Source organism: Dreissena polymorpha, chromosome 8, assembly GCF_020536995.1.
Source record: "Dreissena polymorpha isolate Duluth1 chromosome 8, UMN_Dpol_1.0, whole genome shotgun sequence".
Taxonomy (NCBI): domain Eukaryota; kingdom Metazoa; phylum Mollusca; class Bivalvia; order Myida; family Dreissenidae; genus Dreissena; species Dreissena polymorpha.
In genome coordinates, this window is record NC_068362.1 from 105,987,937 (window position 1) to 106,004,540 (window position 16,604).

The window sequence follows — 16,604 nt, forward strand, 5'->3', positions numbered from 1 at the left end:
GGTATGAAATTGCTGTTAAAACAATTTTTCTTTCAGAAACCGATCGATAGTCAAGTGTGACAGTGACAGAAGAATATCAATCCATATTTAAAATAAACCCACATTACTGAGGTGAATGAATCAATGAAATACTTGACAGGAACATAATATATGTTGGGAATCAATTGAATAATGCAACAGGCACAGTTTTAAAAGCAGAAAGCTTAATTATCAGTGGTGCTAAACTTTTACTGATGAAAAGCTTTTGGTTGCAAAGTTATATGGCAATACAGCATTAAAATACTAATGTACACAAACTAGTATATAAGTATATCAATCAATAAAGAAATAACTGTATACGTAAATTGAAATGAACAGTAAATATTACGATTTCAGAGATCTGTGAAGCATAAGTTAACTTGTTTTCTTTTGGTTCGTTTACTTGTTACCCGATACCTACCTGAATGCGAGACAACTCTTGTTTGCCCTTAGTTTCGAAAAGACCGAATATTTGTTGTTAAGAAAAACTCGGTCCATTTAGTTGATAACAAAATTCCCCAATGTGCCATTTTATCGATTTTAAAAATATCAATTTGACCAGACTCTTTTTCCTACAATAGCTAGAAAATCTCTGTACATATCACACATGTTATTAGGATGAATCCACCATGATTCTTACCTGTATCATGAGCTAATGAATCTTCATAGAGTCTGCAGACCAGTTTGCCACTCAATGTGTACTTGTACAGAGCAGTACCAGAGCAGATATATAGGTCACTCTGGTGTTGGGCAATACCATAACATGTATGTTGTAACTTAAGCTTCTTGCCTTTGGCAAGCTGGCTCTGGCTTACTGTGATAAACTGGACCTCATCATGCACAGTCACTGCAACCTCAGTGGGTGTGATAAGACACATGTCCAGTGACTTAAGTGACTTAACCTTCACATCCAAGTGGCTCACCACACGGTACTGCTGGTTCAGAAGCTTGACTTTGTTATGAGCGTAGTCTGCAACCAGTACCTGTCCATTTGGGAGAGCACATACTGCTGTGATCCAGCATGTGTATGAATCACCTTGCATTTTCACATTGTGCACAGACTTCCCATTCACAGTGAAAACATGGTTTGAAACGTTCTCTTTTATAAACATATTAGACTGTTGTATATTTTCCAGACATTTTTTACTGGCAATAAAAGAGAGTTCAGGTTTACCCAGTACTTTCGATATGGCTACATGGAGATGGAACAATTCATAGTGAAGTCTAATGCAGCTGTTTCTCACAATCTTTAGAGAAATTTGTTTCAGGTTTAGCTCTTCTTTCTTTTCCTTAATAGTGCTTTTCTCAAAATCTGCTAATAAATATTTGATTTCCTCACGCATTTCACCGATAGGGTATTGCATATGTTCATGTGTTGTATTAGCTGTGCTGGTTTCACATTCGCGTAAATACGATACTATATTCACACGCAAACCATCCACAATAAGCCTCTCGTGTTCTTTGTATGAAACCTTAAGAGACTTCATTCTGTCCTCCTGATACGTCTGACATTGTTTCATTTGTGAAAGAGTATTTTCCGTGCTGACAGACAGGTTCTTAAAGTTGGTTGACTTCCCTCTGGCAGCCTTAGGTAATGGAGTTACTTGTAAGCATAGTCTGAAAAACAACCACACAGGAGACAGTAAGTGATTGAATAGTAATGAACTGACCAATAACCAACTGTTTACCCCGAAACAATATTAATTATAATACAAATTTCAAGGGGCATTTAAAAAAGTAAATATTTAGGCACATACAATAACAATGCATGTTACATCAATTCACATGTGACTTTTCTAGAGGCAATACTATATTGATAATTATTAAAATAAAAATATATAAATAAATATTTATCCCACTTTTACAGCGATTTCGGTTGATTAAAGCCCCATTGATTAAATATCATCTATAATCAACGGCAGGAAACGACGTCAATATTTCGACGAAATGACGTCATAAATTCAGCGAAATTATCCAGTCAAACTAATTTTGTTTAAATAAAAAGGTTTACAAAATAAAAAGTGGGATAAATAGAATAATAGATAAGTGTTGATTATAGATCAGGTTTATCATGCTCGGCACAAAAACGAAAAAAGCACTCGCCAAGGCTCGTGCTTTTTGTTTTCTAAGCCTCGCATGATAAACCTGATCTATAATCAACACTTACCTATTATTCACTATGTATCTATCTACTGTGCGTTTTGGAAATAATGCAAACCACATTGAACAACAAATTGTGCATTTATTCATTATAATGATATTACCACTCTTTAGTAATGTCATTACTAGAATGCATGTGTATAACATAAAGTTATGTATATTTAACTCATTATTATTATACTGATTAAAGTGCCACAGGACAAAGTGTGTTTTTATTAAGACATTCAGTGTTTTCAGTGTTCCAAATTGAAATAATTCTTATGAAATGGCAATCTAAGTATAAAATAAAATATTTGTATATGTCTCTTTTACAATAATATTTTTCTTTTTTTTTAAGGTTATAAATTATGAAAACTTAATTCCTCTTTACTAATAGCTTTTTTGCATATATTGGCATTAGCTTCATTAATAAATAGATTAAGAATGGTGTGATAGCATACTTATTGTTTGATACTGTAAAAATTAACAATGGACTAGCACATACACACATACACTCAACCATTTCGACACAAATCACAAGTAAATTGACAAATATTGAAACTCCATAATTTGTAATCAAGAGATAAATTCTTGTTACCGTCTAATGTAAAGCAATTTGACGAATTTTAAGTGATTTTTCAAAAGTATAATTTGCCCCCTTGGTGCAAAAAGGTATCATATGACATTGAAATGAGAAGGAACATAGCAATTTTTGCACCAACCTGGCGAATTGATCTTGCATTTAAACATGTTATCATTTATGAAACCATTTCTTTGAATATAATAGTTTCAAAATGTTTAGCTCCCATCATAATTGGTTGCATAATAGCCCACACTTGACTTTCTTCTGAGTATAAAGAATGTAGGCATCATGTCATAATATAATTAAACAAAAAACATAGTATGAATAAAGAAGGCCATCATGGCCCTTAAAGGGACTGTCAACCACGACGACGAAGAAAAAAAAGTTGTAAAATACCGCATTTTTTAACAATGATTAGTTTATATTGATTAAAAAATCACGACTGGTATATATTATTAGTTCATATTTTAAGTATATTAGGAAATACAATTTCACGATGTGAAAACAAAAGTACATCGCGAAAATATGTGACATAACGATATACACACTATGAATAACGCAAGTATATTGATCATTTTATATATACAATATATACAATTCACTACGCATGCACAATTTGCATTCCTGGGTTTACCACGTGACGATGATGTTCAATCTACTGGCGTTATTTATATTTTTGCCTGGTAGTTACCTGCCCCGGCGAAATGTTGTTCATGATTTCATGAACACTTCAAGCCAATCAAGAACTGTTCATGAACGGTTCTGAAAAAGTTCCTTAGCTTGGTTCATAAACTTTTGGACATGAACTGTTCTTAAGACATGTTCATGAACTGTTTATGAATTATTGTTGAACATTTCAAAGTTCATGAACAGTTCTTCATCTAACCATAAATACTTAGTGATGAACATTTCATGCACAAGTATTTCTAATGACTTTTCTGAGACAGACTTTAAGGATCCATCATGAATAATTCATGAATTCCTTTGTGCTAGATGTTTCATACATATTTTTGAAAGTAATATTGAAATGTCTAGCATACAAATCTTGTAGATTTGTGAAACCTGTGAAGTTAGTATGAATATGCATAGTACTTTCACCACTGTAAGTTAGTGTTCTTGACCTGTTCTAGAGAATTTTAAGAACATTTGTAAAAGAACTGTTCAAGAACTGCCTTCAGGAACACTTCAATAACTTTTTAAGGACCTTTCCTGTTCTTGAATTATTCTTAAACTATTCTTGAACACTTTAAGAACTTTTTTGAACAACATGTTTCCTTCTGATGTTCTTAAACAGGTCTACACAATGTTTTTGAACGTATGATGGACTTTTTAAGAATCCAATATGTTCTTAAAAGGATCTGTCATTGTTCTTGGAAGACTTAAAAGACAAGTTTAAGAACGTTTTAAGGACATCTTATTTCACGAACAGTTTAAGATGATATCAAGAACTCAATGTTCATTGCATTGCTGTTTTTACAAAGAAAGAATATTGTGTGCACAGGAAGTTGAAACGGAAGGCACATGGTTTATGTTATATTTGAAAATGTAAGTCTTTAATAAATTACCGGCTGAACTGATCAGCCATTGGTTCCATTTCAAGTTCTTTGGCACTGTAAGTGTAACCATTTCAGGGAAACCATTGATTAGTAAATGATTCTTGAACTGAAAATGAGACTATTCATAATCTTTTCAATACATGAATTATTCATGAACATATAGTGCAAAGTTGTATTATGAAATTTAAAGAGTATTATCAAACCACTTGTATCTCAGTTATTAGTGTTATATTTAAATTATTGTTATATGTTGCTATCAATATGTTAAGTGCTAATACAAGACTTGTTTCTTCTTACCCTGACCTGTTTGTTGAGCTTTAGTAACACTTATGATAACCTTTGCATAAATTGACAAATTCTTGTTCATGAATAGTTCATGAACACTTCATGCCACCTCAGTTCATGAACTCTTGAAGAACTATGGTTTATGAACTATTCACTTACAGTTCGTGAACAGAAAATGAGCCATTGAAAAATAGAAGGAAAATGTTCATGAACTGTTCGTGAACAGCAAAACCCTGAAGAATTTTTCAAGAATTGTGTTGTTCATGAACTGTTAAAGAACACTTCATGCCATTGATTTCATGAATAGTTCATTAACATTTCATGCCATAATGGTTCAAAAATAGTTCATGAACACTTCATGCCACACGGGTTCAAGAATAGTTCATGAACACTTCATGCCATTAGGTTTCAAGAATATTTCATGAACACTTCATGCCATTAGTGTTCATGAACAGTTCATGAACTAAAATTTCAAGAACTTTTCACAGACGTGGCTCATTTCCTGTTCACGAACTATTCATGAACAATTCATGAACTCAGTTCACAAACAGTTCATGAACTGTTCACGAATTATTCATGAACTGCAGAACAACATTTCGCAGGGGTTGGTAGACATACCCAGTAAAATGTATTAACAAATATACTGAAAATATGAAAACTTAACAACTTTTTTTCAAGTAATGTAATATACCAGTCGTGCTATTTTAATCAATATAAACTTATAATGTTAAAAACATACGGTATTTTATAACTTTTCATATCTTCGTCGTCGTGGTTGACAGTCCCTTTAAGGGCTAATCTGAGTTCCTGGACGTGAATTGTGGAAGGCTTCAACTGGTGGTCTATTTTTTGACCCCACTAGAGTGTTAAGAATTTAGTTTGAGATTTGACTTGGTGACATTGTTTCTAGACGCATGTTATCCACTTTCAGACTTGGCCTAGATATTGTCAAGGTACACATTCTGAGTTGTTTTCAGAATGAGTCATGAAATATGGTCTCTGTAGTTGCACAAAGGATTTTCTTATTGTTCATCTGGTAAACTACTTTCAACACACAAATGACACAAAATTTGAACTCGGCCTTGACATATATTCAGGAAGCAAGATCAGATGACTTTAAAGGGTTCACTAATTCATGTCAATGGATGTAAACACACCGGTAAGTGATGCTTTTTTCAAATAACTTTTAAATCATTTTTTTTAAGAATTTCAAACCATGCATACACAACAGTTTTTTATACGGTTTATGACAGTGTGAAAAACATTGGAATTACTTTATTTAATAAGCCTTTGTTATAGGCCAAACAAATGATGTGTAATGAATTCATATACACGGTTGTGCTGCATGCAACGTGAAACCTTCGCACCAATTTCAGGCGTATTCAATAATGAAGTTTTGTATGCACCGGCCGCGCACATGAATCAGATTCATATTTGGCCTTAATACTGTCTAGATAAACATTATAACAAAGTTTAAAGTTTCATTGATAATATATTAAAATGTGAATCTATAGTGGTAACAAAGACGGTACAAAACGGACACCTAACACTACAGCCACACACCGAACTACACCGAAAAGGGTGATTACAATTATAGCACTTCCTGGTCTGGTGATTAAAACAGCCCCAACATCTGGTGGTCATTTAAAAAAAATTGTTCAATGTTTATGCAGAACAGATATTATGACAGCACACTTTATCAATGTTTTGAGCAAGTTTCATTAGAAGTGGGTCACACATGTGACTTTTTGAGTGAAAAAAAGATACATGTAATTTTACTGTAGCATTATAAGCAAAACTACCTGCGCATTGAAGACATGTTTAATAATTGACTTTAATCATATCCCATTTTGTGGATAAATAACTCAAATAAATGTTCAGCAAGTTTCTAGGATATTGAGGAAGCATATAAACTTTCTACTGTGTGTTCATAAAATTTGCTTTAAATATGACCTAGTCATCTAGCTTTGAACTCAACCTTGAAATCATTTTGACAAATGTAAACTGGACAAGTTTAAAAAGAATCGGATGAAAACTGTGGACTTTATCGGATAAACAATAAAAGTCTAATGCACGCACGCACACACACACACACAGACAGACAGACACCATGCCATCCCATAAGCTCTTCTGCCTTTGGCAGTAGAGCTTAAAAGTATGTTTGCTGTGAAAGACCATGAATATGTTTAAGCGATTACATATTTATATTGTATTGGTCTGTAAAATATGGTTGCTGGGCTGAATGTCTGATACTCTTCTTGAGCTTTCAGGATGAATGCAATCTGGCTAAGATTTTACTTGGATAATGGTACCTACGTTAGCGTTACCGATCGCCGAAATCGCCATTGGCGATTACAATTTCTAGCTGGCGATTAAAAATAAGATTTTCATGAAATTGGCGATTGAAAAAAAATAGACCCTATGCTTTACAAATGCACACTCTAAATGCCTGTTTTCAGGCCGTATCAATCGCCATAAACATCGCTAAGATTACACAGATAACATCCTTACCGGAAAGGCCCCAGGGGATAATGACGACCGCCTAGGTCGATAATCCACATGGCTAATGTCTTAATTGGTCAAGCTTTACACTGCGACCAGACTTTTTGAACATTTGGGTTACTTGGCTATTTACGTGATGACTGAATCACTGAAGCGTGCCGTGTATGACCTATGCTATAGATGTTATGATTCAACTTTATCGAATCGACCAGTACGGAATTGTCGTTTAATCAGATGGGCGGAGTTATGGCATTGAAATAAACTAATTTCCCAAGACACAACGATTTTGATTGGCTAAAAAAGTAGATAAGAGTTACTTCCCTTTACGGTCGCTATGCGACTTGAAAGACCGATTTAGAAAGTGAGTTGCAGATTCTGGGAAAAATGGATGCTGCGAGCGAAAATGGAAAGTCGAAGCAACAGAAATTAACACAATTCTTTAGAAAAGAAAGCGGACAGAATAACGTAAACTCAGGAAATGACCAAATGTTAGGTTCGCGATCGGAGGACGTCTAAAATAGTGCAGACGTGAATGCAGAATCAGAAACGTCTATACCTGTCAAGGTTCACGGTTTCGTCGTGAGTCTCACGGTTTTTGACATGCAATGGCGGTCTTATGCTGACTTAGTAATTTCTAACGCATTTCTTCAAAAACAAAAAAAAAATGTTTGGATTTTATAAAATGTCGTATAATTACTTCCGAGACGGGCGGGCTGCTTTAGTGGTTTCAAACCTAAATACCACATGTACCGAAAACTGTTTAACGGTGTTAGTGTATCATTATCACTACGCCACTGGTGTCTTTGTAAACAAATAAATTGGCTGCAAAATGTCAGCAAGTGGCTCACCAGCAAAGAAAACTTTTCAAGCAAAAAGGGCTAATTTCAGAAACAAATAGTCTTAATTTTGCTCAGGAAATAGCCCCAAAACGCACCACAGACAATCTAGGATAAAAAAAAATCCGGGGGGGGGGGGGGCATGCCGCCGGACCCCCCTAGATTTGGCGACTAAGTTTTTTTCCTTAGCGCCAACCTAGTGGTACTCAGTTTCATTTGACAATAAATGTGGTCTTTTAATGTTCACATGCTTTTTTATTGTATCTAACAAACTATTTGTTTAAACCATACACAACCCAGTTTAAAATGCATTGGGTATATCAATCTGACAAAAAGTTTCATAAAAAACTAGGCAATTTTGTTGTCCTCCAGAGTGTTCACAAGATTGTTCTTTCATGTAACCTAGTTTTTACCTCACATGACCAGACTTGAAATGTGGCTGACATATCATTAGGACAAAATGTTCTGAATAAATTTTATGAAGATTTTCCACTAAATTCCGTCCTTGGGTGTTCAAAAGGCAAATGTTGACGATGGACAAAGGACGACAAAATTTCATCAAAATAGTTTACCATGGTAATGTTGTGCTCAGGTGAGCTTTTAACGTGACGTGTAGAGTATTTGCAAGGTATCACCATCGGCATGTAAGAAACATGTCCCTCTGTCCGGCATGTATTTAAAAAGCTGGAACTAGTTTTTAACTTAATAGTGGCTATATGAATAGAAAAAAACTCTGAATTTTTTTTAATGAAGATCGGAAAAACCAGTCATTCCCAAAAGTATTTTAAGGTCACAGGATATTGGGTCAAAGACATTTATTTCCCGGTCTGGAAATAACATGAAAACTCAAATTTAAACTACAAATGTCAACAAACCGGCCACAAAATTATAATCAAAGCGCTGAAGTTGTTTGCTGTTGTCCTCCTTGATTAGCTTAGGCTAATCAGTGTGCACAGGCTAATCAGTGTGCACAGGCTAATCAGTGTGCACAGGTTAATCAGTGTATACAGGCTAATCAGTGTGTACAGGCTAATCAGTGTGCACAGGCTAATCAGTGTACACAGGCTAATCAGTTGTGCACAGGCTAATTAGTGTGCACAGGCTAATCAGTGTGCACAGGCTAATCAGTGTGCACAGGCTAATCAGTGTGCACAGGCTAATCAGTGTACACAGGCTAATCAGTGTGCACAGGCTAATCAGTGTACACAGGCTAATCAGTGTGCACAGGCTAATCAGTGTGCACAGGCTAATCAGTGTGCACAGGCTAATCAGTGTGCACAGGCTAATCTTATTTGACATGCATTAAACCCTTTTTTCCCAGAAAGCAGCCAATATGTAAAAATTTAATAATAAACACTAGACAGGCCAATGTCGCCTTACAAGCTGGTAAATACACTCACTGAGTAGTAGAGCAGACGCTCCTAAGTATTCGTCGTCTTCAGTGCAGACAGGCAGAGGTTATTGTTCCTAGCATAGTGAGTTACTGTTATTAGCATAGCTAAGGCTTCTAAGCACATACTGATTTGCAAAGATAGGTCTGTAAATTTACTCGACCAATCTAACGCCACCAACTAAAAATCAATGAAAAGGCACTATTGAGCGTATATTTAATCTACATGAACTGTTAATACAAAGTTCCATGAATATTGGGCAAGACATGTGGCGCCTCTATAGTGTTCATATGCAAATTGTTGATGACAGACAAACAACAACCAACATAAAGAAACAAAACTGAGAAAAGGTCACGATGAGAAGGTTAAAAATGCAGGCTCAAACAAGCAAACATCAAGTGTGAACTATCCTCCATAAATAGAGTAAAGGAACATATGCACGAGACATTAATCAGGCAGGTTGATTAAAGCCTTAAGGTATTGCTATACTATATACTACATTTGTTGCTGAAATGTTGCCAATGTCTTGTAATCCATATGCTTGAACTTTGAAATGTTATTTCAAACAAACACAAATTAACAAATTAAAGCTCAAGAAAAAATTGCACACGAGAAATGATTTTGAAAACCTTATATAACTTAATAAAATAATCCAAACAAATTAACATGGATGATGGTAATTGCACAGAGGCGTCGGAGCTTGGGCGGCAGGGGCGGCAGCCGATGCTCCAATATTTTCGGCAAAAATTAAATTTCGGCAAAGACCTTTACAAAAAATCATTTCAATACACGTATATTTGAAAAAAATCTTTACCACGAAGCAAGGTAATCACGCTATCGCGGTTATGACACGTGTATTGTTGATTGTCATCACCCGCCCGCGGAAATGTACGTGTTAATTGTGTTGTTATGGGGGGTAATTAATCGGTCTCATTTGTAACGATAATCCCTTAATTATTAAGTAATTAAACCTGGGAATCTTTAATTGTCGGTATGATCTAAGCCTTTGCTTCTTTCTATTAATATAAAGAAAATTATGACATGAAACAAATGTGCCAATATCCAATAGTCCTTAATTATCACAAAATTAAAGATGCCTCAGGATACCTGAATTAATTGTTATAACTCAAATTAATTCTATAATTCTTAAAACTTATTTAATGGTTTTTACCACTTTTTGTGTCATTTCAATATGTGTACTCCAAACCAACCAACGAATTTCAAATTTCCAAAACTGAATTTCGGCACAAAAAAATCCTGAAGAACGTTCTTTCAACCCACATGATCCCTATTATTGTGTCGCCTGCTACAAAGTACAAACTGCGACATATAGTGATCACTTCTCCATCGTGTGTCTGTCTTTCACAACTTTTGTAATTCAAAAAATGCCTGCAATAGAAGTGTATAAGGTCAGGTATAAGGCATAGCAACGCACCAAAATGTGCCATTTGCTGTTAAAATTTGAAAAAAATATCCGAGGTGCGCCGGACCCCCACCAACGGGAGGGGGATACCCTCTCCCATACCCACCCCATCCGCCACCCCAAATTGTTAATGTGCTTCCGACGCCCCTGTTGCATACAGGTAATACAATGCAATAATTTATACTGATATAAAATAAGTAAGAATAAGCTACCTGTGATTAAGCTCAACACATTCAGAACAGCACAGCTGACTGTGGTCTGCGCAGTACATTGTTATTTGTTCACTCTTGTGTATGACGCATGTTAAAAGAGAAGTCTCCATCTTCTTAGAAAGTGGCCACTTCCTTATTTTATCCTTTCCATAAGGAGATTTTTTATAAAACCACCGACCATGCTGTCTGTGGGAGTTTATACATTTTCTGCAGAAGTAATTCCGACATTTTTTACAGTAAAAATCTGCATCTATTTCTACAGACCGTTCTTTCTCGCAGATTGTACAACAATAATATTTAACCAAATTATAATTTCTTGAAATTCCAGATGTCGCCATTTTGATAATTCACTTTCAACAAACAAGATTTTACAAACTAAAATCAATTGAAATATTTATGTCCAAGCGTGTGTACACTAAATATCCCAGAAAATACACACACAATGTTATTAAACACAGACAAGTTTTAAGAAATTTCGAACTGAACAGCAACCAAGTTAACCATCAAATGGCGATTGTATTATAGGAGTAAACAGTGTAACTATGTATACTGTCACCTGACTATTGGCTACTGAGTGTATTGATAACTTTAAACTGCAAAAAACAAGCTTTGTAGATAAGCACTTTAAACCAGATTGTTTAACACACCACATTTTTAATTGCTCTAATACATGCCATGTTATGATAATATAATTATGATAATACAGAAGCTTGTTACATAAACAAATTTTATTACAATATATCAGATACTTTTCCTCAAACAGCATTTAAAACTGACAAGTTATACTTGGCCATTTAAATGCAATCGCGCTAATTGACTAGTGTGAATATTGCATACTGACATAGCAAAAGCCTGAGTGATACACCTTCTGTTTTAAACACATGAATGAATAAAATTGACAACAAATGTGTTTGATGCATTCATTATTAGTTTCGGATGGGTCGTTGAGCCAGCTACTGAGAAAGTGGTGACCTTTATATTTTGTTAAACAATCAACATACTTGAAAGCTTTTCATAAATATGTCCAACTGTTGTGTGTTTTTTTTACTTTTATTATATGGTTCCACTTATTAAGTCATTTAAAATATGGTACAGACAATAAATACCATTTAATAAAAATCTTAAAGCAGTCAATAACTTACTACAAACATTCATTATTGTAGCTGGGGTGAACCCAATTCTCTTAAATCTTAGAATATACATTTTGTTGATGTGAATGTCAACTAAAATTAGTCCCAATCTAGGAGTGGATTAACAATGTCATTAAGGTAAGCGAGACGTTTATACTTTATTAAGTTTTTTATAAACTCTTGTTAAAGCTGCAATTGTGTCATCAACTTATCCTACAAAACAGTTTCAGTTGCAATAGATATTTTAATATCCCAATTATTAATTGTGTGCTTCGTTAAATTATAATTGTGTTTGATCATTTTGTTTATTTCTTAGTCACCGTATGATGCTCATGATGTGTTGCTCATGGCAAGCCTCGCCGTGTAATCCTTTCTTTAACGCATCGGACAAATTCAAGTGCTCAATGATACTTACATAGTATTCTGTCATATCTCTTTGAAAAACCACACACTGCATAAAATGCAGGCATTTGTATCAATGGTATTTAAACAGAATAAATGTGTCCTAGTTTATTGTCACAGTCTGACAAGAAACTAACAAAAAGCTTAAATAAAGATAATATTTTAATTAAATTTTAACATTTCACGAAGTTCTTGTTTAAAATAAAGTATAGTCGCTTGTAGCCGTTTCTTTAGCTCCTATTTTCCCTAGGTCAATTTTCAAACATTTCAATCAATCAAATGCCTAAAAATCATAAACATCGGAACTACAGTGCTAAATTGACGTCATCAAACGGGGAACTCCCTGGATGAAGACAACTGTTTTACACGAAGAATGCTGATGCGTTGTTCTAAATATAGTCACAATAAATACAGAGAAGAATTTTAGAATATTTAAAAGCCGTAAATTTGATCATTTTTATATATTGTATCATTATGATCAATCAGGAGACGCTGGTTATTTACTTTGAAAATTTCCAGTTCCGGTTTCCGGTTCGGATATTGCACACGCAGATACCAAACTTTTCAAAAGAACAACCTGTAGATCTACAGTCAAATATATGTGTTGACGTACATGTAATGCTCGCTTCTAGACAGTCTACGGATCAACCAAAGGACCTACCAACGAAAACACAAAAATCTCTTATAAAATTGGGACCCTTCTCGAAAAAGTGCACTAAATGCACATTTAATGCGCATTAAATGCGCATGTTATTGGCACCGTATTTTTTGCTTAACAAGTGCATTTTATTCTGTTAAAAAAAAACACTTTTTACTAGTGTGTTTATACATATCAGTGTATTTTTTTCCACAAAATAATACACTTTAGTGCGTTTATTATGATAATAAGTGCGCTTAAGTTTATTTTTAAGTGCATTTATAAACTTGAGTGTATTTTAAGACATAAAAATAATACACTTCATGGTCAAAGTAAATTTTTTAAAGCGCATTAATACACTTGAGTGCATTTCCAGTCATTCAAATAATACACATTACAGAATTAAAAGCGAATTTTTTAAGCGCATTAATACACTTGAGTGCATTTCCAGTCATACAAATAATATACTTATCAGTTACTTAAGTAATCTGTCAAGTGCATCAATACACTTGAGTGTATTTTAACTCATACAAATAAAACACTTCATTGAGTATTCAAAGTGAATTTTTGTAAGCGCATTAATACACTTGAGTGCATTTCCACTGATACAAATAATACACCTTACAAAATGGAAAGTGAATTTTTTTAAGCGCATAAATACACTTGAGTGCATTCCCGGTCATACAAATAATGCACCTCACAGTTATAAAAGTGAATTTTTAAGCGCATTAATACACTTGAGTGCATTTTCAGTCATACAAATGATACACTTTCTGAAGTGTTGGAAGTGAATTTTTTAAGCGCATTTTACGCTCAAGTGTACTTTTCATCACTTCAAATCAATATGCTTGAAAATTAACCAAATTTAAAAAAAACGCAGCATTTTGAAGTCAGCATTCCTTTTTTTAAATGAAAGGTTTGTGTAAACACATACATAAAAAACAAAAAGTACCCCTCTGATTTCCGGTAACTGATTAACAGCCAAATACAGGTGGTTTCCGCTTCAAAAATATTAAAGTTTTCCCCTCCTTAAGCTGAAATGTTTTCCCTATCATTTACAAGATTTTTTATATTACATTAATTCCAAATCCCTAGCCCCTGTCACTATATTTGTTGTTATACACTGTTCCTTACATAGAATGCATTCATAAACAACCCTTTATAGAGCAGTTCACCAGCTGATCAGGTCTGCATACTACTGTCATGGTCTGCGAGGCGCTTCTTGTGCATGATCTCATTTGAGATCAGGTCCTGAAAGATATTTTATAATGTAAGTGTTACATATTGCTGTTATGGTAATTTTGTTCAACAGTTGCTATAAATTTAAATCAAATCAAGTTTGTTGGCTTGTTGTTTTTGTTTGTTTATTTTTGCAATTTTAATCTCGGGATCACATGTGACTTAACGCTTTTCATAAATAATAAATTACGTTTGATAGAAAATACTGTTTATAAATGAACTAATATATGTGGTCTCCTTTGGCTGTGTGGACTGGTTGGAAGTGTGACGTCTTTGAATTTCAATAACATTTATTATATAGTTTTACCTCTCAACAAATCCGTCTTTTGTTGGTCAAGGACAAGCTACGGGGCACGGTTTCCCACTCCTGTTCCCCTCAAGTTGGCCTGCTCGTGCAGGGTAAAACCTGGTATACATGTCCAAACATCAGGTAGTCCCCTTTTTGCTCCCTTCTTTGGCAGGTGATGATGCACATTCTGTCCAATGGATCTTCCGATCAATGTAAATTTCACCTTGGGGTTTAACCTTCAAATATAAAATATAAATGTTCTTATTAAATATGGGGGAAAGAAATCTGTTCATTAATAACATGAAATAGGTATAAATAAATTTTAAGATGACAATAACCATAAAATACAGCCATAATAATTCAAATGGTGTTTTTTTCCTTAAAATTGCATTACATTTACTCATCCATTTACATTTCCCAGTGACAATACATAAATATGATAATGATCATAATTAATTAAATTAAAAAGAGATGCAGAAATGAAAATACAAACCTGTTACAGCTGTTCTTCAGTATTCCAAAAAAAAGGCAGTTGTTGATCACTTTAACCACCCACTTTGAATCTTCTTTGCAACAAACTTATTGTTGATTTACACATTGTAGTAAATACACATTGTTTTAATCACACAATATTTCATGTGCTGAAAGAATTTCAAGACATTTTTTGACACTAGAATTATAAGTCTTAATGTTGCTGAATTATACCTAAAAATTTAGCTCAATAGCTGAAACCAAATTGTTAACAAAAAATAACTTCCTGTGCTCCAAATAACTTGCTGTGCTCCAACCAATCAAAAGTGGTTTGTTTTCCAATAGATAAGGATACAGAACCAATCAAAATTCTATAAAAACCCCTTTGTTTTGGCTTGATGAAGCACTGATAGGGATCAGTGTTTATGATGCTAATTGATGTCTTATCTGATCCTGATCTTATCTGATATTTATATACTTTAGTGCACTTAATTATGAAAAAAATGCAGAAAAAATACACTTTTTGGTAAAAATGCAGAAAAATACACTTTTTAAAGCGTATTTTGTTAAAAAGTACATTTTATTTTGAGAAGGGGAGCCCTAAGGACCTATCAACCAAAAGCAAAAGAACTCTTCTAAAATTGGGAGCACACTCTTTTGGTTTGTTGATTTTGTTTAATAATAGTTCAGTCATGTTCAGTGTTAAGACCTACACTCACACTTTTCTGGGATGAGCTGGTTTACCATTGAACAGTTTACCAGTGCCAAGTTCACATACCAATGCCAGTATCTGACAACTGTTATGGTTGCATCAGAGCTTCAGGGTTAGAATGACTATAGAACAATATGGGCTGGCAATACTTAAGGGATCTGTAGACAGTAAGGCAGCTGCGCAGGCTGGACTTCAGCTTTGCTAGTCGCTTCTGTTCAAAGACACATTTCGCACGACACCTCTCATAAACATCACAAGCTCACATTTTTGTAGGTCAAAAAGATTTCAGATTACGGTGCCAGGATGATTTCCTGTTACAAACCCGGAGCTGTACTGTTGATAACTGACCTCATTACCCCGGGCCTCGATCAATAAGTATCCACTGTCCTTTCTCTCAAGTAAACAATATACATGTATAAATTTGCATGATAACGATAATGGGTCGAAGAATTCTCAAGATATGCAGAAACAAATATACTGTGACAAACTCTTGTGACCTTGACCTTTGACCTGTAACCCTCAAAATTAATAGGAGCATTCTTGTTCTCACAAAATAAGGTAGTACCAATTTGCGTGGTTTTAGGTAAAATCATTCACTAGATATCCTGGGGACACTTAAGATCTACCAACAACAAAACAGACCAACTGACGGTCATGTGCAAAGCCATTCCTCAAAGAGACAATATTTTAGGCAATTAACAGGATTGATTTTAAACATTTTATGATAATGAATTTCAATAAGAAGCAATTCAAGAATTTATTTTGTAAAAAATACAATT

General features: G+C 34.3%; 1 protein-coding gene across 1 annotated transcript; it reads right to left on the bottom strand.

The window, feature by feature from the left end:
- Positions 1-371: 371 nt before the first annotated feature.
- On the bottom strand, positions 372-11,355 carry LOC127840795 (uncharacterized). The gene is made up of 3 exons (XM_052369203.1): positions 10,946-11,355; positions 809-1,635; positions 372-379 (listed from the first exon to the last, which is right to left on the bottom strand). Exons 1-3 carry the CDS (start codon positions 11,281-11,283, stop codon positions 372-374), a joined length of 1,173 nt encoding a protein of 390 aa, XP_052225163.1. The 5' UTR covers positions 11,284-11,355.
- Between the last annotated feature and the right edge of the window lie 5,249 nt (positions 11,356-16,604).

Excerpts from the sequence above, each read along its gene's own strand:
- LOC127840795 (XM_052369203.1), bottom strand. The coding sequence starts at position 11,283 with ATGGCGACATCTGGAATTTCAAGAAATTATAATTTGGTTAAATATTAT. Across the intron at positions 1,636-10,945 it reads TGTGTTGAGCTTAATCACAG|ACTATGCTTACAAGTAACTC; the intron begins GTAGCTTATTCT and ends GTTGTTTTTCAG.